Source organism: Bos grunniens, chromosome 5 (assembly GCF_055505025.1).
Source record: "Bos grunniens cultivar Pamir isolate PY7600 chromosome 5, Bosgru_T2T1.0, whole genome shotgun sequence".
Classification (NCBI taxonomy): Eukaryota; Metazoa; Chordata; class Mammalia; order Artiodactyla; family Bovidae; genus Bos; species Bos grunniens.
The window spans coordinates 75,914,659-75,938,577 of record NC_141169.1 but is presented as its reverse complement, the minus strand read 5'-3'; the positions used below and the strand labels follow the sequence as shown (position 1 = coordinate 75,938,577).

At 51.2% G+C, this 23,919-nt stretch overlaps 1 protein-coding gene, 1 long non-coding RNA gene and 1 other non-coding gene across 4 annotated transcripts in view; 2 read left to right on the top strand and 1 right to left on the bottom strand.

The window, feature by feature from the left end:
* LOC147372445 (uncharacterized) overlaps positions 1 to 565 on the bottom strand; it is a 56,786-nt gene extending 56,221 nt beyond the window's left edge. Inside the window, exon 1 of one of the 2 annotated variants that reach the window (XR_015164098.1) lies at positions 486 to 565. This is a non-coding gene — a long non-coding RNA (uncharacterized LOC147372445). The remainder of the gene's footprint in view (positions 1 to 485) is intronic. The other variant, XR_015164099.1, reaches the window with a different exon arrangement.
* A 185-nt stretch (positions 566 to 750) lies between these two features.
* TXN2 (thioredoxin 2) lies at positions 751 to 10,972 on the top strand. Its single transcript, XM_086401349.1, has 4 exons — positions 751 to 819; positions 1,636 to 1,898; positions 3,874 to 3,997; positions 10,148 to 10,972. Exons 2-4 carry the CDS (start codon positions 1,636 to 1,638, stop codon positions 10,259 to 10,261), a joined length of 501 nt encoding a protein of 166 aa, XP_086257475.1. The 5' UTR covers positions 751 to 819; the 3' UTR covers positions 10,262 to 10,972.
* A 5,258-nt stretch (positions 10,973 to 16,230) lies between these two features.
* On the top strand, positions 16,231 to 16,334 carry LOC147372443 (U6 spliceosomal RNA). The gene has a single exon (XR_015165016.1). It is a non-coding gene; the product is annotated as a U6 spliceosomal RNA (small nuclear RNA).
* Positions 16,335 to 23,919: the final 7,585 nt, after the last annotated feature.

Genomic DNA, 23,919 nt, shown 5'->3' with positions numbered 1-23,919 from the left:
GGGTGCAGGAGAGACATGGGGTGACTGTGACACCAGCCTGGGACACACGTGCCTAAACCCCTGTTGTCCATGACAGTGACAACAGATGTGCAAGCAAGACCCAGGCCCAAGCAGGTTCACAGGTCATCACACTTTACGTGGGGCCTCAAAGGCAAGCCCTCCAAGTAACATCGCCATCTGGTATCTAGTCTGGGCCCAGTTCCCCAGCACTCCAAAGAGACGAGCTTGAGGGTCCTGGGGGGAGAATAAGTATAGCCTTTCATGTCACATATTGGGAAACTGAAGCCCCCAGGTGCAGGGTGACTTGCCCCAAACCCTGAGGTTATACAATCGCTTGTGACAGACAAGGGCCACAAACCGCCCTCTTTGGCTCCAAAGAAGCACCGAGGCAATGAGACAAAGGAGTGGTCGATGTTGTACGGCCGATAGGGCAAGAGTTTGCAAACTCCGGAACCACACCTCCCGCCCTTCTCTACAGCCAGTACCTTGCGGACGCCCGCTCCTCCTTCTCTTCCTCTTCCGGCTCCTCCTCTTCGGCCTGCCTGCCTCTTCCGGTTCCTCCTCTGAAGACACGCCCCTTCCGGTCTCTCCCCTAAATAACGGCCCCACTTCCGGTTTCTTCCTCCAGGAGTCCTTTTCTTCCGGTTTTCAACTGAGGCTCCGCCCTCGTCTTCCCTCGCGTTGCGGAAAGACGTGTTCTAGGTTGCCTGTCCCCGGAAGTGACGGTAAAGGCTCGCCCCCTCAGGAAGTGACAACAGAAGTGCCCTTGACCGGTGCGGAGGGACCCGCTGTGCATCCCTCTGCTCTCGCTGCAGGGAGGTAGGAGGCCCTTGGGGTGGCTCGAGGTGGTGTTGCGGCTGAGGCACACTGCGGGCGTTTTCCTGTGCGGGCCGGCGGGCGGAGACCCTGGAGGGGGGAACCTGCTTTCCGAGGAGCCGGGGTCCCTGCTGGCGTCCAGTTCCCAGTTCCTTCTACACACATGTCCCTCCTTTTTAGTTCCCCCACACTCCTGCCCCCATGCCTCTTCGTTGCTCCCTGAATTGTTGTGGTTCCTCTTTCCTGATCCTTTGACAACCCTCTCTTTGTCTTTAATTTTCCATTAAACACTTTTAAGAAGAGTAATCGATAGAGTAAGAATTTCTCAGACCGCCTTGGGTTCTGTTGTTGACTCTTATTTAATAATGTATTTTGGGCATGTCACAATTTACCTGAGCCTCGGAATCCTTTTGAGTGATAGCGTTATTGAAACCTTTGCAAGGTTGATAATGTATATGTACTAATGTATGTAAGATACCTGACTGTTAGCGGATGCTCTGTAAATATTGGTTCCTCCTCTTCTATTGTAATTCCATAATATCTTGATTCGTTGGTTGTCGACCCAGTTTTCTTGTACTGTTTTTTTTTTTTTTTTTTTAACCTATGATGGTTATTGATTCCTTCCCTTTGATTCTCATTCTTTACTCACCTCTACTCCAGAAATCTTATGTATTATTTTCCGGCGTTTTACTTCTGGTCCTGCATCTCGAACCCCACCACCACCACCACCACCACCACGGTACTCCCACATACCTTTTTATTATTATTATTTCTTGATGTGTTGACTGCCCCCACTGTCCCTGCCTCTTCCCCTCACAGATGGCTCAGCGACTTCTTCTGAGGAGGTTCCTGACCTCCATAATCTCCGGGAAGCCCTCTCAGAGTCGGTGGGCACCCGTCGCCTCCAGGGCCCTGCAGACCCCACAGTACAGTCCTGGTTACCTGACAGTAACACCCAGCCAAGCCCGGTCTATATACACCACCAGAGTCTGTTCAACAACCTTTAACATCCAGGATGGACCTGATTTTCAAGACCGAGTTGTCAATAGTGAGACACCAGTGGTTGTGGATTTCCATGCACAGTGAGTCCTGGGGGTTCACGGAAGACTGGGGTATCACTTATTCAGGTATTTGTTTATTGAGAGGCTTCTGTGTCTCAGTACTCCATTTGATACTTCTCATACATTGACTCGAGGTCACAAAAAGTCAGATACAACTAAGTGAATGAACAACAACAACATACGTAGACACATTGCAAAGGTTGAGGAGACCCAGTCCCTTCTCTCAAAGATTACGTGCAGTTTGATAGGAGACAGACTAGTAAACAGTCTTGTAAACTCTGTATGTCTATGGCTGATTCATATTGATGTATGACACAAATCAATGCAATATTGTTAAACAGTTATCTTTCAATTAAAAATAACTTAAAAAAAAAACAACTCACTATGATTAGTGCTTGGAAGCACTTACATTCTGTATCTCACTACCCAAGAGGCTCAGGTCATTTTCAGCTTGAACCAAATCAGGAAAAACATGCCTCTAGCATCATCTGACCTTTGGTGTATACCAAACATATACAGATCCCTGCAGAGGGTTAGTTTTATTTTAACTAACTCTTGCCATCCAGACTGGAAAGGGCTGGCAAAAAGTTTTCAGTGCCATTGCAGTGGTGCCCACACTTGCAGGCCATGGGCAGAGAGTTTCTTTCCAATGCTGTATGAGTTTGTTTTAGGGATATTTAAGTGCCTATGGTCTTCTGGTGGTTGGCCTGGCCTTCTTCATTTCTAGACCTTTGAGACCTGGCTCGATGCCTGACTCCAAAACTACTGGACAAACCCCTCAGAGTAGGGCAGCCTGAAAGGAACCAGTGTAGCCTGAGTTAAAAGTTGGAAGGCCTTCTGGGCAAACCACTGACAGATTCTTTTGCTTTCGTTCCTATTCTTTCTCTGACTCACCATGTTACCTTGGGCAGACCATGTGGTGGCCTTGTTGCTTCTTGTCTTCATTTGTGGTAGGAGATAAAGTCTTGCAGACTGGGTTTTTAGGTGTTGTGAGTTCATTTGTTGGAATCTCTGAATGCGAAGGGTTTTAAAGGCTAAGAATAAAATGGGAGTCACCAACCAAGGATTCATGGAAGGCAGAGCTATCCTGCCATCCTGGTCTGGTGAGCACACCAGAGAGGGCTTCCAAGATGCATAAAGAGTTGGCTGATGCCTCATCTTCTTCCCCACCAAGAAAGCAAGGGGTGAGTTTGTTCACTGAGTGCCAGCCACTGTCCTTAGTGCCACATACTTAGGGATAACAGCCTAGGCTTACCACTTGGAGGGCAACATCTGTGTCCAGTGCAGTCATGGCAGTTGACCCAGGGCCTCAGGGATCACAGAGTAACCCAGGCCTCAAAGAGGACCCTTGGAACACAGTCTTGGATGCAGTCCCAGACCTTGCACAGTTCTGGGAACTTGTATGGGCCTCAGTTTCTTAGGAAGATTTTTTTTTTTCTTTGCTGGGTTGAGGGTTTTGAGTAGTAAAAACTGAGGAGGTCCTGGTGCCGTGACTGGCATGTCATGAAACTCCATAGCCACTGGTTTCTGCTCCCTTAGTTCTGAGGCTGTGAGGTGTTTGAAGTAACTCCACAGCTTACAAAACACATTTATCCACGTCATCTTAGTTAATTTATCATCAGAGCTTTGACAGCCACAGTCTCTTTCACATGAGGAGACTGAGGCTTCAGCATAATCAGCTGATTGGTGAGGAAGCGTGTCTTTGAACCTAAACGTTTTAACTTCAAATCCCATTTCTAAGAAATACCCTTTCTAAGAGTCTTAGGATGAGGCCCGTGTTATTAGAAATCCAGGACCTGTGAAAATTCCCTAGTTGCAGAGTCTCCTGTAATTAACCAGCCTGTCAGCATCGCAGGTTAATATTCACACACTGTAGGGAGAGGTGACAAGGGGAGAGGGTCCAGCAGAAAGACACAGGACGAGGGAAGGTCCTAGAGGACTATAGATCGTTGGGCAAGCACTTCTGTGATGGGATGCTTCTTTCTCCCCTTCCAAGATGGTGTGGTCCCTGCAAGATCCTGGGGCCCCGGTTAGAGAAGGTGGTGGCCAAGCAGCATGGAAAGGTGGTGATGGCCAAAGTGGATATCGATGACCACACAGACCTCGCCCTAGAGTATGAGGTATGGATCTGCAGGGGATTGCCACAGGGCAACTGGTGAGGGTGCTTGGGGTCACGGGGTAGCTGGAAATGTCTTAGGGACCAGCAGGGAGTCAGTAAGGGGCTGTCCTGATTCTTTCTAGAGCTCTCAGGGGTTTAGAGCACTTTGCAGCTGTGACTCCATTAACCCTCTGAGCCTCCTGTCTCTCTTCAATACCTTTAGGAACTGGGATATATGACCCCAAACACTGGGTTTTTCTCTGAGTCTCAGGAAGTTGATGGCCCACCCTCATTCATGGATTCATCCATCTGTCCCTGCAGTGTGCCAGGCGTACATGATTCTGGCACAAACAAGATGAGCTCCTTGTTCCAAGGGGAACAGGGAGGGAGGTAGAGGGGACAAGGAATGTGTCACATTAGAGGGACCCTCTGAGCGGAGCCGTGAAGAATGCACAGAGAAGAAGGCAGGGCCAAGAGCACACAGACACGAAGACATGAGCTGCTCTCCCGTGTTTGATTGACTTGTCCATTTCTTCAGCAGACATGTATCCAGAGTGCCTTCAATGCCAGGGCTGTGACTCGGGGCTGAGGATGCAGCAGTGAACAGAACTGACAGAGTCCCTGCCTTCGTGGAGCCTGAGTGCTAGTGTTTTAGATTGGGCATCCACAAACTTGTTCTCTAAAGGACAAGATGGTACCTGTTTGAGGCTTTGTAGGACACTGGTCTCTGTTGCAAATGCTCACCTGTCTGGTAGCTCAAGGGTAACCATAGAATCTAAATGAATGGGCACGGCCATGTGCCAGAAAACTTCATTTACAAAATTCCAGGTGGCGGGTTAGACTTGTGGGCCACAGGTCACTGTTCCCTGTTTCAGATAATAAGTGTCCTGGGAAAAAAGAAATCAAGAAGAGCAGGTGGGAGTGCTGGGCCTAGGGCAGGGAGGGTTTCCTTTTTTTAAAGGGTTGGGTAGGGAAGGCCTCACTGAAAAGCATCATCTGAGCAGAGACCTGGAAGGAGTAAAGAATGAGCTATGCAGCTCTTTGGAAGTGGATTCTGGCAGAGCAGATATCTTTTACAAAGACCATGAGATCAGGGTCTCACACATTTGCTCAGAGAACATCAGGGCCTGCATGCCTGGTGCAGAGTGGGCCAGAGGAAGAGGAGCAGGAAATATGTGGATGTAAGGCATCCTCTGGGCCATGGAGACCTGTCTTTGGAGAACAGGGAGTGGTCCATTGTGGCTGGTTGGCCAGGGTGAAGGGCTGAGCAAGGAGTGAGCAAACAGGAGGCTGGGAAGGCTGACTGCGGCCACATTGGGAGGAGCCTGAATAGCCATGCTGAAGACAGTCATTACAGAGCCAAGGTCACATACCTGGTGGCCTGTGGGTCACATCTGGCTCAGCAACTTGATTGGCCTGGCTGGTCTGGCCCTCAAAGTGGTTTGTTTGGTTTTTTTTTAGTAATGGGCTGGATGCTAGTATTTAAAACAAAGTAGATTTCATGTGAAAATCCATATTTCTGGTTCTCTTGAAATATCTGGATCTGGCCATAGTGAACCTTCACTCTTTCTTGGTAGTAGTGATGAAAGAGGTGGCCTCTCCCTTTCTCAGACTTTAGAAGTCCATGTTTGATTCCCTTGAGACCAGATCAAGTAGAGGTGCCTGTCCTCCACAGTCCCTGTGGCAGGAATGGGTGGGGGCAGGGTGAGAATAGGCTGGCTGCCCCAGACCTGGACCTGGGGCTGGGAGTGGTCCCTCAAGGAAAGCCGGGCTGCCCTGACCAGAGGCAAGGGCAAGAGATGCTGGGCAGGCAAAGCCACGGATGATGACTGCAGGTGGTTGGGGGGATGATACCCCAGTAAGACTGCCCACAGCACTGGGTGACCAGAGCGGCTTACAGGGCTCAGCTTTCCCACTGATCTTTCAGTCAGGGAGGCACTGGTCTGGCCATTTAGGGGCCCCCAGCTTTCATTGCTTGTCCATCCTTCCCCAGAGACCCACAGGAGCTATGGGAGTGGGTGTGGCCTTCCAGTGTGAGTTCAGGGCTGGAGCTTCTGGCCACCCCAGGAGGACAGACAGACTTCACATGTCTTAGGCTCCCTCCCTCCTGATACCACAGCTTTGGTCTCAGCCAATAGAACTTAGGCTGACACATCCCAAGCACCGACATCCAGTGCCCCAGGAGCTGTGGTAACTCTAAGGTTACAAGGGATAACCCAGTTCCTCCAGCTGTGGTCACACAGGTGATGAGAATTCCCAGGACCACCTTGCCAGCATTGCTGGGAGTCTGCGTTCCTGGTAATCCTGTGGTTAAGCCTGGCCCTGAAATCCTGTGGTTAAGCCTGGAAAGTGTGTGGCAGGGGAGGGGTCCTCTTGTAGGGTCTTCTCTGTCCACCGTCCAGAGAGTACATGGGTCATACAGAGGGACCTCAAGGCTGCTGGGCCCTGTCACCTGGACACAGCATTTTGGTCTTGCCAGGTCCTGAGCTGACCAGTTGCCAGGTCATTGTTGGCTTAGGAAGCTCCCTCAGTGATTCTTCCTGACCCTTCCCCTACCCCCGTCCTTCCTTCCTTCACACCTGGGTGTTTTGGAAGAGAGTCTGAGGACGTCTCAGCTAAGGGATCCATAGTTCCTCCTGGGACAGCTTCCTCCAAGGCCTGAAGGCCTTTTCCAAATGGTGAATGAACTTGGAGAAGCTGCTTTAAGTCATATTCAGGGAATTAGGGGCTTCTCCCCAAACTCTTCTGCCACTCTTGAGCCCAGCACACACTCCCAGGGTGTGTCTCCTTCCTTGCACAAATTCCTCTCCCCTGCCACCATACTCTATGTTTCCATTAACTATCCACCCTAAAATTTCACCATCTCCCAAAGGAGAGAGGAGGGAAAGTCGCCCAGGGCCTTGGGGTGTGCCTCCCCCCGCCACACACACACACTGCCCTGAGTTGGCCAAGTGAAGGGCCCTCTTCTTCCCCAGCTCCTCAGGTTCTCTGGCTGGGCATTCCCCGATTGTTCAGACTCTGCAGAGAAAGAGTGGATCGGGGTGTGGACCTTGACCCTTAATGCTGTTCTCTGGGGCTTCTGATATTCACCTCACACATGGAGTTTCATTATTTATCTCATCTTACAGAGAATGCCCTTTAAACAGCATTTTCAGAACCACCAAATAGCAGTAATCTTACTATCCAAACAAATCACTGCCAACATTTGGGGTACATTGTTTGGGTTTTTTGTTTGAAATTTTTTTAATGGTCATATAACCTCACAGTGGAGAAGGAAATGGCAACCCACTCCAGTATTCTTGCCTGGAGAATCCCATGGGCAGAGGAGCCTGGCAGGCTACAGTCCACGGGGTCACAAGAGTCGGACACAACTTAGCAACTAAACCACCACTGCCACCATAACCTCACAGACAGTTCATTGAATCATAGTATTTCAGCATTACTGAAGTAATACATAGTACTTCTGAAGTAATACATAGTAACTTAGCGACTTAACAATAGCAAGTGCTGCGGCTGTCTGCAGGAGGTCCTTGCTGCTGCTGCTGCTGCTGCTAAGTCGCTTCAGTTGTGTCCGACTCTGTGCGACCCCATGGACTGCAGCCTATCAGGCTCCTCCGCCCATGGGATTTTCCAGGCAAGAGTACTGGAGTAGGGTGCCATTGCCTTCTCCGCCAGGAGGTCCTTAGCAGTTCACAAATAGAGGAAACTGGGCTGCGACAGGAGAGGGCAAGGCAGGGCGCCAAGCACAGTGGCGGTGTGGGCGGGGTGGAGACACACACAGGCGTTACCTCTCCTGGGTTCCTGGGGTCTTTAGCCAAGCCTGGGCCACCTCCACGTGGCTTCCTGGGCAGGAGGAAGGCAGCACATTTTAGTGCATCCTTTCATTCCTTCTCTGGCCCCTCGCCTGCCTCAGTGGCGCCAGAATGGAGAGGGAAGTTGAATTCTTGCTCTACCACAATCCCCTGAAACTCACATCACCATTCCAGAAGAATGTGCCAAGGCCCTGTGCACTTCCATTTAAGGCAGTCTTTACAAGCACCAGCCCCTCCAGATTTGTGAGCCGAACTCAGGGTCAGCAAAGCCACCTCCTCCTCCTCGGGGATGAGGAGAGTCCAGTCATAGCTCAGGTATCCCTGCAGTGTCCTGGGAGATCCTGCTCTGGCAGGAGCTTGGCTCTGTGTGTGTCTGTCTGTGTGTCTAGGCTCAGACCTCAAAGAACTCCCTTGATAAGTAATGACTAGACCTTGGTTGTCATGAAAATGCAGCCGCAGCATGTCTGCTGTACACCCAGCTACAGCACTGTCTGCATGTGTAACCATGTACATGAGTTTACACTAATGTAATTATTATACAGGGGATCATCTAGAATTCAGGAGGAAAACAGTCTACTCCAAGCCACCTCAGTGAGCATAGGGTCCTGCTTAGAGGGAAGACCTGTAAAAACAATCAGACCTCTCCTCAGACATTGAGATACAGTTTCATCTTAGTTAAAGAAGCACAGGATAGGTGAGGTCCAGCAAGTAAAGTGGAGCAGTTAGTGCCTGAGCCTCTGGGTTCAGTGGAGAGTTGCCAGGTGTGAGGCCACTGCCTCCACAGACCACTAGAGGGCGTAAGAGACCATGTGCAGGCTCTGGGGCACCTCCAGGGACTGCATCCTGAGGGCGCCTTCTGGACCCAGAAGCCAGCAGCCACGTGGTGGATCCTTGTGCTTCCTGCTGTCACCCATGCCAGGGGCAGGAGTGACAAGGACAGGAGCCGGTGGTGGGACCATGACAGGGCACACGTGGCCAGCCCAGCACCACCAGTGGGTCTGTCTGCACACTGCCTCTGGGAAGTGTGTCAGTTGCTGCCCACAGCAGCCCCAGGACAGTCCTTGAAGGGGCCTGAAGGCTAGGTCATGCAAAGCCTCTTAGGAGAGGGATGCACAGCCTGCCACAGTCAGTGCGTGGGGCACCCGAGATGTGACTGGTTGGGCCTGCACTTCTGTTGTGTAACTGCCGTGTGCGCAGTTAGAATATTCTGAATCTTAAGTCTGGCCTCCCAAGTGACTCACCAGCAGGACCACACTTGGAATATGTGAAAACCTGGTATGTTTTAGAAATCACTGTTGTTACTTTGTAGTTAACTTGTATGTAAGAAAAGTCTGTGTTTATCTTGTTCTGTTTATATGGTTTTTTTCATCAAATGCCCACAGATACCAGGCGGGGCGCCCAGGCAGCAGAAAATGCGCCATGCCAGAGCAGGTCTTCAGCCTCATTTATGTACCATGTAATCTATACAGGTCCCCTGGGGGAGCTTCAGAAAACTCTTCACAGGCCAGGAATGTCCAGCCCTCTAATAAATAAACATCAGCTCTCAAGGCTGAGCCCCACCTCCCACACTCCCAGTGTGAGTCAGTGAATTTCTGGACCCCGTTAACCATCATTACAGGGAGCCAGAGGAGCTTGCTCTCGGCCCTAGGTTCGACTTTTGTGACGTGCCCACTGTAGCCTTCATTTGTGGGGTGCTCACTGTGTGCTCAGGGCAGGGCACTGTGCTGAGATTTTGCCTAGATTACCCCATTCAGCCCTCGTACCCGCTAATCGAAGTCCCGGTAGTATCTCCATTTCCTGGTGAAAGCACGAGACTCAGAGTGATGGAGTGGCTCGCCCCAAATGGGTCAAGATTCGATCAACCAGCCCCAGAGCCTGAGCTCCTGATCACTCAGCCTTATATACAAACCTCTAATTTCTGTCCTAAAGCTTCACCAACAAGACTCATCCTCATTTCACAGGAGAGGGCACCAAGGTTCCAAAGGTGGTGTGACCTGGCCAAGGCCCCCAGCTAAAGAGTGCCAGGCTGCCCCTCAGCTCCTCCCCACCCCCAGCCTGGGCCTGCAGCTGCATGGGTTATTTTAATCTCTCCTGTCATTCCAGCCAAACCACTGGGACAGTGAGTCAGTCATGTGGTTGGTGGAGGAAGGGTACAGCTGGGAGCCTACAGTGGAAAAGCTGCTCCAGCGGGTGGACCTCCAGGCCCTGGAGTCCCCCTGCGCAAAGGGAGGGGGCCCCGCCTGTGGCTCTGGGCAGTCACTTCAAGGCCTGAGCCAGCAGCCCGCTCCCCAGAGCTTGGAGCTAATGTGGAGAAGAGCTCACTTCTGAGTGACTTGACCTCCTTTGTCCTCTCCACCCAGGTGTCAGCTGTGCCCACCGTACTGGCTATGAAGAATGGGGATGTGGTGGACAAGTTTGTGGGGATCAAGGATGAAGACCAGCTAGAGGCTTTCCTGAAGAAACTGATTGGCTGACAAGCAGGGAAGCATCCTGACTGCCCCTGCCTGCCGGGGCCCCGAGGTCCCGGGGGGACCCCAGTAGAACTCACCACCCTTCTGTGCTGGCCCCTCCCGCCTCCTTCCTCTGTCTGGCCCCTGTGGGCCTGTGCTTTGGAGACCAGGCCTCCAAACATAGGAGCCCCAAGTGCTCCTGACCTGCTGCCCTCCAGGGTGGCCACCGAGGAACAGGGCTACTGAAAAACGGGCTTGAGGCTCTGCTCCCGGGATGCTGGGACAGAGCCCAGGGCCAACCTGCAGTAGCAGCTTCGTCCTGCCTCCCTGCTCCCTTCTGATCTGAATCCCGGGGCCTGGCTCACCTGCCTCCTGCATTTTTCTTTCTTGCTGCTGTTTTGTGAAAAGACAAGGAAAAAAGAAACCCAGACAAGTGAGAGTAATACATGTAATTCTCTCATTTTTTGTAGGTCTGTAATAAAGAACTTTATGTGATCCCTTCCACCTCCCGTGGTGAAGAACAGGCCCTGGGCCCACACCCATCCCCCCAGAGACATCCCTCCCTCTTTGCTCCCAGGCGCCAGGGCAGCGGACATGTGTTGGGCTATGGGCATCCTGTAGACCCTTGATTCTGGAAAGCTCAAGACACTACTCCCTCACCATTAGCTGGCCCTTTGGTTCTCTGAGGCTTCACTGTGAAAAAACCGGACCAATAAAGCTAGGGTTTGCACTGTCGCCAGCTTCCACTCTGTCTGGGCTCTGGGAGCACTTGTGACCCCTTCCCAGGCTGCTGCTGTTTTCCCCCTCCGACCCCCACCACCCTCTTGCCCTGGACCAGCCATTCCTGTGACTGCTGTTGTCAGTGGTGGCCACTCTTTCGGGGACGGCTTTACACACACGTCAGGCAGAAGGGAGTTTGTGGTCCCCATTATGCAGGTGAGGACATGGAGGCTCTCGGTGCAGAGCCCACGCTTCTGCCCAGAGCTGGTTCCTCTGAAGCCTGGGCTCTTGTCACTGATCCCCAGGGGCCACCTCTGCTAACCGGGTGCTCACTCCTGTGTACACACTCTGGGAAACCTGGCCGGCCCCATGCCCATCCCAACCCATCAGGAGGCGGGCTGTCCTTCCTGTATGTGGGCAGGAACTCAAGAGGCTTTGAGACCAGGCTCTCCGCCCATTCTTGTTCCCAGGCTTCCCTTGGCCCATGGAGGAGGGTGCCAGGCAAACCAGGTTTCCAGCCAGCAAAGCCCATCGCTTTTTCTCCTGTGGCCAAGCCACCCTTCGGCTCACTTGCCAGCTGAGAGACCCACCCTATGGATACCAGGCAGCAGGGTGTCCTTCCCCTTGGCCCTAGGGTGCTGCGTGCACTCGGTGTTCTTAGTGTCCCTGTTGGAACTGCCTGACTTACTGCAGCGTCTTTGAGCGGTCAGCCCCAGGGCTGCCTTGAGAAGTCTGTGATGGGCACCAGAGGGCAGGGCTAGCTCAGCAGCAAGGCTGTGGCCTTGGGAAGGCCGCCGGCCTGGAGTCTGTCACAGGCATGTAAAAAGGAAGTAAACCAGCAACTGGCATTTGTGGAGAAAGGCCAAGAGCTGTGTGCAAGATGAATGGGAGCAGGCGGTGTTGAGGGGTGCTGCTTGGGTGCCAGGCACTGTTCTCGGTACCTCCCCCACAGCAGCCCCACAAGTCAGGCATTCTCATCACTGCTCCCATTCACATACCAGACCCATGGAGGGAGCTTGGGAACTTGTCCAGGACACAGCCCCCAGACACCTGGGCTGGCTCTGCTCCTGCAGTGCCCCCCTCACCTTATAAAATGGAGTACGTGATCCTAACCCCACAAGAGGCTGACAAAGCTGGTAGCGTCAGCAATCTTTATACAAGAGGCACTGATGCAGAGCTGAGTAACTCAAAAATGCCCAGCAAGTAAGGGCTGGGGCTCGAGTTCAGAGCTGAGCACCCTGATGCCTGAGCCTGAGCCCTTCCCTTGCCATTGGCCTCCACTGCCACTCCTTAAAAGGTGCCCTTCGCCAAGCACTTTCTCTGTGCATGACCTCATTTAATTCCTCTCTTGTGAGGCAAGTATTTCCATATTACAAGTGAAGGAACCGGTTTGGGGAAATTGACTTGCCCAAGGTCATATCTAAAAAGTGACAACGGCAGATTTGAACCCAGGTAGGGGGCTGGCCCCTCTGCCCAACCCGAGTAGGTGTGGAGCTGGGCTGGCAAAGGCCTCAGGGCGGAGGCAGGGCCCCTGCGCTGCCCGGAGCTCCCTGTCCTTAAAAGGTGTGCTGCGGGGTGAGGTGAGCTGGAGCAGCTGCCTCCCAGGTTGGCATCTCTGCCTGTGAGGCTGTTGGTGGTGTGAGTCACTGGCTGTGCACACAAGATCTCAGGGTGATCCCGTCTGACTAATTTCACGGTGCTGATCTCACCGGGACGCTGCTGGCTCTGCATCCCCTGCCCCACTGTTGTTGCCTTCTGGGTGCCTTGTGTTCCTGGGCCCGTGAAAGAGGGGTTATGAGAATGCAGCTGCGGGGCCTGGCAGCCACAGGGACACCCCTGACCCCTCTGCAACACAGACACCTGCAAAACCCTCTCAGCCCTGAGACGTCCTGGGATGTGGCTTCTGCACCTCTACTCCTAATACCAAGTTTACCCAGTTGATCTGGAGGCGGAGATGGAAGTTTGAGTTTGTAGAGCTTATGTTCTCTGCTGTGACCCCACCATTCCCCTGCCAGCCACTTCTTCCCATTACACAGATGAGGAGACGGAGTGCCAAGTGACATCAGTGGAAAGGCCAAGACCCTGTTTCCAACAGGATTGCTAAGCACCAAAGAGCCTTAGCAGGTCTTAGAAGCACCTGGATGAATGAAGGGTGGTCACTATGGTGGGTGCCTTCTAAACATGGGAGGGAAAGTGACCACAGCCTCAAGAAGCTTACACTTTAAGTTTGTTGTTTTTGTTTGTTTGTTTGTTCTTTAATATTTATTTTCTTGACTTTAGTTGTGGCACATGGGATCTTTACTTGTGGCATGTGGCATCTAGTTCCCTGACCAGGGATCAAACCCGAGGCCCCCTTCACTGGGCACACAGAGTTTTAGCCACTGGACTACCAGGGAAGTCCCAGTTTGTTGTTAAGTCACTAAATCGTATCCAACTCTTTGCAACCCGTGGACTGTAACCCACCAGGCTCCTCTGTCCATGGGATTCTCTACGTGAGAATACTGGAGTGGGTTGCCATTTCCTCCTCCAAGGCATCTTCCTGACCCAAGAATCAAACCCACTTCTCCTGCATTGGCAAGCAGATTGTTTATTTTTGTCTTAAGCAAAATCTTTATTTTTACCCAAAGCAGTACAAAATGAAGCAGTTCCTCAAAGGGTGACTTGGAGCTAGAAAATCCACCCTAAGTGTAAAAGTGTTACAATGTCAGAGTGTGAGGAGTCCTGGAGTATCATCCAGACCCTCAGAAGGGCACAGCGAGGGGGAAGGCTTGCCCAGGTTACAGAGTGTTTGTGATGGTTGGGGTCCGAAGCCAAGTGCCTTGACTTTGGCCAACCCTAAAATAGAAATGAATCACGGCCTTTTCTTCACTGGGCTCCAGGAGCAGGGAGCAAGCAGGTCGGCAGTGTCTCTGAGAAAGGCAGTCTGCAGGGTCAGAACCTGCTGGTCAAGGTGATGTTGTTGGGGCTTTCCCTGTGCCTGCCTGAGCACGCTCCGCCTGGGGGAAGGGCCAAGGGCAGCTGAGCCCCTGCCCCAGCCGCCTGGGGAGGGCTTCTCCGGTAAGTGAAGGTAATTTGGCCAGGCTACCGGAAACCCTAATGTGCAAGCCATGGGTTGGAAGGGTCCAGAGAACAATATCAGCAGAGGGCAGGATGCCGTGAATGAGCAGGGCTTCCAGGCACGCTGTCGCAGTTCCTCTCTGCTGCCTGGAACACCGGGTGCAGGCGTGACCCCAAACCCCGGTCCCCAGCCTGGCTTACATGGCTCAGCCGGAAATCTGGGAGCCTTCCCTCCCCAGCTTTTTGGAAGCCGCCACCAGCCACTGCACGATGGTGTAAGTCGGGAAGAAAGAATCAGATCTGGGTTCAGGTCCTAAATTCGCCTTCCACTAATGGGGCACACATGGCCTCACCAGCCTCAGGCTCAGTTGTCACAGCAGCAAAACAGGGACAATGGTGGCTAGCCCTCCCTGAAGGCTAGATGTCACATGCGTCATCTCACTGAGCCCTCACAGTGAGGTACTGACTATCATTATTGCCATTTCACGGATGAGGAAACAGGCTCAGGGAGCTTTAGTAACTCTGCATGAACAGGTGTTGGAGCTCAGGTCTGAACTCAGATATGCTTGATTCCAAAGTCTCTGGGTTCTCACCCATTAGTTATACCGCTTTCACTTTGGGGGAAGTTTTCCACCATTCTGAGCCTTGATTGCACCATCTTCAAACTGGGCTTAAAAATAATCACCACGAAATGTGGATTAAACATGCTGGACCCGCTTGCGGGTGCTCAAGAAGTGTCCTTTGCTTTGCTTCTTCCCCTCCCCCAGCTTCCCCCAACTCTAAGCTACATGTTAAACAGGAAACACCAGGCTTCCCGAGATAGAAATAAGGACCCCAGCACCTCACCATGGGAGGGGCCTGTTACTGTGCCAGGCAGTGGGCCTTACCTTTGGCTCTGTGTCCTGGCTCTAACCCCAGCCACCACCCCCTTCCTGGTGGTGACCTCACCCTTGGAGAATGCCCACTGGAATTCACCCTGAGTCTGGTCCCCTGGTCTCCATGCCTCCGAGCCACTTCTGACCCAGCCTCTCGCTCAGCCTCTAAGCCAGCCATCCACACAGCCACCAATGGGTGTGAGCCAGGACGCCGTTGCTACACAGCTGCTAGTTGGGTCCCCACCTTTGGCCGGCTTCCTGGCTGACCACAGGCGTGTAGCTGTCTGTCTCTGGCCGGCTGCCTGCCTCAACCACCCGCCGGCAGGCAGTTTGGCATGGATCCCTTTGTGTCCCACGTTGCCAGGTGCACCACCCACATCTAACCCTCCCAACACCCACCTGAGGTAGCAACCATTGTTCCCGTATCACATACGAGGAAACTGAGGCCCAAAGAGATGTGTGGTGTGCCCAGGAACGAGGGAATGAAATGAGAGTGTGGGGGGCCGGACCCCAACCCCTCAGCCTCCCCCTTGGCCACTCTCCGATCCCCAGGGGAGTCACAGCATCCCTGTTCTCATGTCAAGAGTGGGGATTTGGGGCCTCTCTCCTTCATCTGCCTTTACAACCCTGGCCCCAGGCAGGAGGCAGAGGAGTCCTTTGCTTAGGAACTACTCCTGAAGCTGCAGTATTCTCTCTAGTCCCAACACAGTGGCTTCACCCCCTAACCTCAGCCAGCTGGTGTATCTGGATGCCTCTCTGGGCTGCCTGATGCTAGGAATTAGGAGTCAAAGCAGAGAAAGATAGAACCTTGGCCCTCAAGAATCCTACAGCAAGCACATGGATACAATGTAAAGTATAAATGCCAGAGTAGCAACAAGTAACAAATACCATCATAATGATAAAGCACAGAAAGAGTGGAAGCCCTGATAAGGAGCAAGTCTGCAGGGCTGGGTAATACATAGAGGGGTTTTGTTTGGGAGAATTGGATAAGAGTCAGAGGCAGGTACTGGGAAGAGTATTTCAGGCAGAAGGAGCAGCATGTGCAAAATATGGAAAAATAACATGACTTCTCTGTCCCAGGAGGAAGGCGGGAATGCCAGAGGCTGAGTGGGGCACCACCAAGGGGGATGGAGCTAGGCTTTGAATAGGCCCTCGGAGTCAGAAAGACCTGGTTCCAGTGAAAGCCATCCCCCTCACTAGTCAATCCTCATTTTTCCTCATCTCTGAAATGGGAAGATAGTATATAACTTCCTTATGGTTGAGAGATTGACATGAGATAATATGTGTAATGTTGGAGCACAGCGCCATTACGTGGTAAGCACCGTGTTAAAAGTGTGTAGGGTGCCCACTTCAGCAGCACGTATACTAAAACTGGAATGATACAGGGATTAGCATAGCCCCTGTGCAAGCAAGACATGCAAATTTGTAAAGTGTTCCACATTTTGGAAAGAAAAAAGTTTCTAGGACTTCCCTGGTGGTCCAGTAATTAAGAATATTCCTGCCTGAGGAGAGGGGAGGAGAGGGTGAGATGTATGAAAAGAATAACATGGAAACGTACATAACCATATGTAAAATAATTTGCTGTATGGCTCAGGAAACCCAAACGGGGGCTCTGTGTCAACCTGGAGGGGTGGAATGGGGAGGGAGATGGAGGGAAGTTCAAAAGGGAGGTGATATATGTATACCTATGGCTGATTCATGTTGCAGCCTGACAAAAAACCACAAAATTCTGTAAAGCAATTATCCTTCGATTAAAAAATGAATGAGTTAAAAAAAAAAAAAAAGAATATTCCTGCCAATGCAGGGGACACGGGTTTGATCCCTGGTCCAAGAAGAACCCACACGCCTGGGAGTAGCCATGCCCACATGCACCGCAACTACTGAAGCCGCGTGCCTGTTTCTTGCTCCACGAGAGAAGCCAGCGCAACGAGAGGCCACAAGGAAGAGAAGCCCCCACGCGCCACAGCTAGAGCAAGGCCATGCCTAGCAACAAAGACCTAGTGCAGCCAAATTAAAAAGTATTTGTGCTGTTGAAGTAAGCTCAGTCCCTCAAACCAGGGATTGAAACCACGGCCCTTGCATTGCACTGGACCACCAGGGAAGCCTCCCAAATTTTATATTCATACGAGGTTACCAGTCATATTGGGTCATTTAAATGATCATTCTTAAATGATTAAATTGGAACATTTAAATGATCATCAAAAATGATCGAATAAAGTTCATTTTAACTTAATTACCTCTGTTATCTCTTTTTCGGAGAAGGCAATGGCAACCCACTCCAGTACTCTTGCCTGGAAAATCCCATGGATGGAGGAGCTTGGTAGGCTGCAGTCCATGGGGTTGCAAAGAGTCAGACACGACTGAGCAACTTCAGTTTCACACATCGGAGAAGGAAATGGCAACCCATTCCAGTGTTCTCGCCTGGAGAATCCCAGGGATGGCACAGCCTGGTGGGCTGCCGTCTACGGGGTCGCAGAGTTGGACACGACTGAAGCGACGCAGCAGCAGCAGCATCTCTTTTTGTCTTTTGGCCACCTGGAGTGAAGAGCAGACTCATTGGAAAAGACCCTGATACTAGGAAAGATTGAGGGCAGGAGGAGAAGGGGATGACAGAGAATGAGATGGTTGTGTTAGGTAGTTAAAATAGGAAACAGGAGTCCAGAATGATGGTGGCTAAAAGATAAGGAAGGGAAAAGCCACCGAAAATAGAACAAAGATAGGTCCGAGGACCGGAGTGAGGACCTCAGGTAGAACAAACAACACTCCTGGATAGCCCAATTTACATAGGGCAGGCCCGGGGGAAGGAAAAGACGTATAAAAAGAGGAGCCAAAGGGCTGGGGTCTCTCTCTCTCTCTCACACCCCCATGCATGAGCTCTTTCTCTCTCCTCGCCCTGAAACCCGCGTGCTGGGGCGCTCCCCCACTCCCTTGTCTTCACGTCTTTGGGTCAGCACGCCCTCACGCCTCGAGGATGGATTTTCCTGCTATTTTCTAAATAAAATAGAGCTGTAACACAGAGCTGTAACACTGATTTGTCTAAGAGCTATAACACCGTCTGTTCGAGAGCTGAGAGCTATAACATGGTCTGTCCAAGACCTGAGAGCTGTGATGCGCTGAGGGCTTTAATGTCCATCACTCCAAATATTTGTTGTGATGAGACAGAACCGAGGAGCATACACTCGCCTGACAGTTGGATGGCATCACTGACTCGATGGACATGAGTTTGAGCAAGCTCCGGGAGTTGGTGATGAACAGGGAAGCCTGGCGTGCTGCAGACCATGCAGTCACAAAGAATTAAACACAACTGAGCAAATGAACAACAACCTCTGTAAAGGCCACATCTCCAAATACAGTGACATTCTTTTTTTTTTCTATGCTACATTTTTACCACATTCTGGGGTGCTGGGGGATTAGGGCTTCAACAGATGAATTTGAGGAGACACAGATTAGGCCATAACAGCCTGTTACGGAGTGTAACAATAGTGGCTAACACAGGGGTTCCAGGCACTGCTTGTTTAGATACTCTGTGTATTAACTCCTTCAATACACATATAATCCTAGCAGGTAGGTCCTATTGTGACATCTAGTTTATGGATGAGAAAACCAAAGCTCAGAGCACTTTAGTGAAAGCCTCAAGTCACACAGCTGGGAAGGGGCAGAGACAGGATATGAACCAGATAGTCTGACCCCCCAGGGTCCCGGTCTCCCTGCTTCTAGTCTTCCCACCACCCCACAGCAGTGGCTCTCTGCATCCCCATGACCACCCTTCAGGATGTCCTGGACTGGGGGTCGGCTCAGCTAGGATCATACCCTTAACTTTTCCCTCACTGTCCAACATTTAGGTACTTTTTACTTAACTTTTTTTATCCATTATTACAAGGCCGGAATGAACAAGTTCAGACACAGAGCTTATTTCTTCTTCAGGATTTTATAGACGTGTGACTCCCAGGTCAAAGGGAGTATTTTATGATGATTGAGCGCCTCAGAGAAGTGTTCCTGGGCCTGAAACTTGAGCTGAAGCCAAGCACCTGCACCACCCACCTACTTTGGGGGAGGGGAGACTGAGATGCAGGAATGCCATCAGACCTGCCCCACCTCAGCCACCATGTAGTCCCTGCCACTTTTGTCTTAGAAAGCTCCAGGCCCCCCAAATTCTGGCATTTCTGACACTTCCCAAGTCCAAAGTAACAAAGTTGTTTGTTCTTTTCTTTTGGCTGAGCTGTGCTGCATATAAGATCTTAGGGATCGAACACTTGCCCCCTGCTTTGGGATCACAGAGTCTTAACCATTTTTTATTTATTTATTTTTAACCATTTTTATAAAGATCTGCTGATGGTCATGGGTCTGGGATGGGACCTGGGATGTGCGTTTTTAAAGCTCTCGTAATTCAGATGCAGAAGATCCTGGTCTAGGCTTTGAGAAAACAGTTCTGAAGATCAAAGCCCTCTTTAAGCCACTCCTAGCTCCTAGCTAGGCTCCTAGCTGCTCCTAGCTCAGCTCTTCCTGAACTGACTTCCATGGGGCCAAGAACAGACGAGGACTCTGCCAAGATGAATGAGCAAAGGAATGACTGGAGCATGTAACCTACCAGGGGTTTGTTCCACGCCTCACCTCATGCCTGGTCTTGTCCTCATCCTTATCCCACCTCCCAGACCTCATTACACCTTATGGCTCAGCTGGTAAAGAATCTGCCTGTAATGAGGGAGGCCTGGGTTCGATCCTTGGATTGGGAAGATCCCTTGGAGAAGGGAAAGGCAATTCCATGGACTGTATAGTCCATTGGGTCGCAAAAAGTCAGACATGACTGAGCAACTTTCACTTTCAGGGGTAAAGAACCCACCTGCCAATGCAAGATACATGAGATATGCCGGTTCAATCCCTGGGTCAGGAAAATCTCCTGGAGAAGGGCATGGCAACCCATTCCAGTATTCTTGCTTGGAGAATTCCATGGACAGAAGAGCCTGGTGGGCTATAGTCCATAGGGTTGCATGAGTCAGACATGACTGAAGCGACTTAGCATGCATGCATGCTCTCTCCTCACATAGGGGGCTTGGCTGAACCTCAACACCTCTGCCACTTCCCCTATGACTTTGGGCACCTCTCTCTGTTCCTGGGCCTTTCGAGTACTCCCCCTTTTGAGATGGATGTATTAAGTACTCTCATGTTATTTCCTGCATTAATCATTTCCATCTCACAGGGAACCTAAAACCTATTGGTGTCATTTTGGGGGTAGGGGGACAAAGAGCTCCTTTATGTCAGCATGGAGGAGAATTCAGCGAGAACAAAGTGGTAGAAAAGCATGCTAAGTCACTTCAGTCGTGTCTGACTCGGCATCCCTGTGGACTGTAGCCCGCTAGGCTTCTCTGTCCATGGAATTCTCTAGGCAAGAATACTGGAGTAGGTTCCCATTTCCTCCTCCAGGGAATCTTCTCTACTCAGGGATCAAACCCACGTCTCTTATGTCTCCCACATTGGCAGGCAGGTTCTTTAAAAGTGGTAAATAAGAAGTGATGTTATTAGAATAGGATGCTTGTGAGATTTACAAATGGGCAGGTGAGAAATGCCACACCCAGAGAACTTAGTGGGCTACAGTTATATAATCAAAGAAAAAGTGGGGCGGAGGAGAAAATCTAGACATCATGTTTCCATCATCAGTTCCTCCTCCAGATTGAGCAGGGGAGTTTTTGGTCCCTGTGTGATCAAGCTAGATCCATAAATTGTTGTTTTTTATGCATGTAGAGAGCATGTCCTAGGAATCATTAACTTCCTGAGCTCACTGGGCAGGGTGTGGGTCTCATGTCACCATAGTTTTATTGTTCTGGGGCATGTCCTGTGCTTCTGTTGCATGCTTTTGTTGTTAAGCAAGCCTGCTTGATTTTGTGGTTAAGCAAACCTGCTTTCTTGAGTAATCATTAACTTACAGGGGTCTGTCATATTTTTCTATTTATAATTCTCTAGTGGGATTAACTATTTAACCACCCTCTTTGTTCTTTCATTCTGTCCCTATCAAACCTGTGATGCTGAAATAAAGGAAGGAAGCTACCAAGGCTGGGCCAGGAGAGGGAGATAGAAACCAGAGAGGGTGTGGGCCTTGCCTGGGGTGAACAAGCAAGAGAAGAGAGTCCTGAGCTGGCTCTGGGTTCTCACTGTCAGTGTTTCAAAAAAAGTTTTATTTATTTATCTGACTATGCTGGGTTCTTAGTTGCAGCATGTGGGATCTTAGTTCTCCGAGCAGGGATCCAACCCAAGCCCCTGCATTGGAAGTGCAGAGTCTTAACCACTGCGCCACCAGGGAAATCCCCCAACCAACTCACACTCCCTGTTTTGAGGCTGCTCTTGACTGACGTTGATAGGGAGGTTGATGGGGAGAGAGTATTTCTATAAGAGGGGAGGGGAGCAGGAACTAGTGCCCCGGGGGGTGCCTTCTCCATGTCCAATCTCCCCCTCCAAAAGGCTTTGCCTTCCATGCCCACATTTGCTTGAATTGCTGAGTACTACATGGCTGGGGGAAGGAGGGGGGCTTCACGGTGGCTGCAAGTGAGGGACTGGCTGCCTAGCGGACCTGGGTAGGTGTTCATTCAGCCCTTAGCTCTGACCACCCAGCCATAGCCAGGCCAACGTCAGGGCTGCAGCTCTCAGGCCCACAAGAGTGAGTGTCTCCTCAGCAAGGGGGAAGCACACAGGCTGTGTGGGGCCAGCCCAGGCCCTCCCTGTCCTGGCGCTGGCCCCAGAGCCTCTGGGGAACCAGCAGAGAACAGCTCTCCAGGACAGTGGCCCCAGAGGATGAGGCCAGCAGGGGCTGGGGCGGCCTGGGAAGATGAGCCTGTCTGCACGTGAGGCCGGGGCCATGCCCTCACTGTGTTCGGGAGGACTTGGCCTCTGATGCCTCTTCTCTGGAGGCTGCATTTCCCAGAACCTCACTGGCCCTGAGTCATTGACCTTGGTTGGGGCAGAAAGGCCCTCAGAGAGACCAGCTCTCACTCCCTGGTTAATGGAGGAAACCAGGCCGAGTGAGGGGGAGGGTGGGGGGAGGGGAGGAAGACGGGGTGGGAGCCGAAGGGCAGCTGGGGAGGGGCCAGGTCAGGAGGTGGCTCTTCAGAAACCCTTTCCCAGCTGGCCAGCCACCAGACCGATGCCACGTGTGCATGCGTCCATCTCCCCCAGCAGCCTGAGAGCGCAGAGGGCGGGGCTGGCTGCCTTTTCCAGTCCCCAGAGTGGCCATGAGTCTGTCAAAGTAAGTTGAAGGCACATACAAGTCTGTACATGCCCCAGCATTGTGTTCTGAGTCTGATTTTGGGGTAAGAAAGAGTAAGAGGCCTACCCAGGTGGCTCAGTGGTAAAGATGCCACCTGCCAACACAGGAGACACAGATTCGATCCCTGATCCAGATGGATCCCACATGCCACAGAGCAACTAAGCCTGTGCGCCACAACTATCGATACTGCACTTTAGAGCCTGAGAGCGGCAACTGCTGAAGCCTGTGGTCCCTACAGCCCATGCTCCACAACGAGAAAAACCACTGTGATGAGAAGCCCACACACTAGAGAGTAGCCCCCTCTCAAAACTGGAGAAAAGCCCGTGCAGGAATGAAGACCCAGCACAGCCAAAAATAAATAAAATTATTTAAAAGAAAGGAAGAGTAAGAGGGATAATGATTTTTTTTTTTTTTAACCTGCCCAGACCCTCTGGACAGGAGGGCATTGTCTCCTGTTCAGGAAACTCACTAAAAAACTTGGGAACAATGACATGGGCCCAGAGGAGGGCAGTGGTGGGGGTCCTCAGAGACTAGGGTTTGGAACTTGATCTGGGGTGACCAACCATTCTAGTTTGCCTGAGACTTAAGGGTGTCCCTGGGACACAGGATTTTGAGTGCTGAAAGGGGAGCAGTCCTAACGCTGCCACTCACTGTGTCATTTCACTTCCGCATGCCTCAGAGGTTCACCTGGACCATGGGATCAATAGCTATCCTATGCCCTTCCTGGGGTGCCCTGAATCTTAGGGTAGGGGTTGTGGAGGAAAAGTTAGAATATACTATCTCCCAGCAACTACATGCATGCAAAGTCACTTCAGATGTGTCCGACTCTTTGCAACCCTATCGACTCTGGCCTGTCAGGCTCCTCTGTCCATGGGATTCTCCAGGCAAGAATACTGGAGTGTGTTGCATACCCTCCTCCAGGGGATCTTCCTGACCCAGGGATTGAACCTGCATCTCTTATGTCTCCCGCATTGCAGGCTTTACCACTAGCACCACCTGGGAAGCCCTCTCCCAACATAAGTGAAGTCTATTTTCTCATTGTGAGTGGTGGCCATTCTGGTGAGGGACCACCTGCTCCCCTCTCTCCACTACCTGAAATTCACTCACTCACCACCAAGTACAAAAAATCAGCAGCTACTCTGTGCCAGGCACAGGGTACCCATGGGCAGAGAAGGAAAAGCCCAGCCCTCAGGGAACTCAGGGTGCATGTATGGATATTTAGAACACAGTCAGGTGAACCTGGTTCATCACACTGCCTTGAGTGTGGTACGGACATTAACTCACACATGATAACATAGTGAGGTGGGCATTATTTTATCTGCATTTTGCAGATGAAGAAATTGCAGCTCAGAAAGATTAAGTAATCAGCAGAGAAGTCACAGGAAGGACACTAAGAGGTAACTTTTTTCAGGATGAGCATATGTCTGAATGTGTGCGAGGGAAAGACTTCCTAGGAAGAAACCGTGGGACATCGTTGATGCTTCTAAGGAACAGCCCTGTGTCTAAGCTTGAGAGAGTTGACACTGTAGGGATGAAATATTTTTCATTTCTTTCTTCCTAGTTTGTTTGGCTAGTATATTGACAAAAGATAGCTTAACAGGAGAAAAACAAACAAACGTTTAGTAATATATATCTTCTGTGTACATGGGAGATTCCCACGAAACTGAGTAACTCCCTGAAATAGCCAAAAAGTATCACCTTAAATATCATCTTCAGCTCAGGCAAAAGAAGATATTGTGGGAGAGACTGGCCGGACAGACTGACATTTGTCTGCA

Excerpts from the sequence above, each read along its gene's own strand:
- TXN2 (XM_086401349.1), top strand. The coding sequence starts at position 1,636 with ATGGCTCAGCGACTTCTTCTGAGGAGGTTCCTGACCTCCATAATCTCC. Across the intron at positions 1,899-3,873 it reads GTTGTGGATTTCCATGCACA|ATGGTGTGGTCCCTGCAAGA; the intron begins GTGAGTCCTGGG and ends TCCCCTTCCAAG. Across the intron at positions 3,998-10,147 it reads ACCTCGCCCTAGAGTATGAG|GTGTCAGCTGTGCCCACCGT; the intron begins GTATGGATCTGC and ends CTCTCCACCCAG.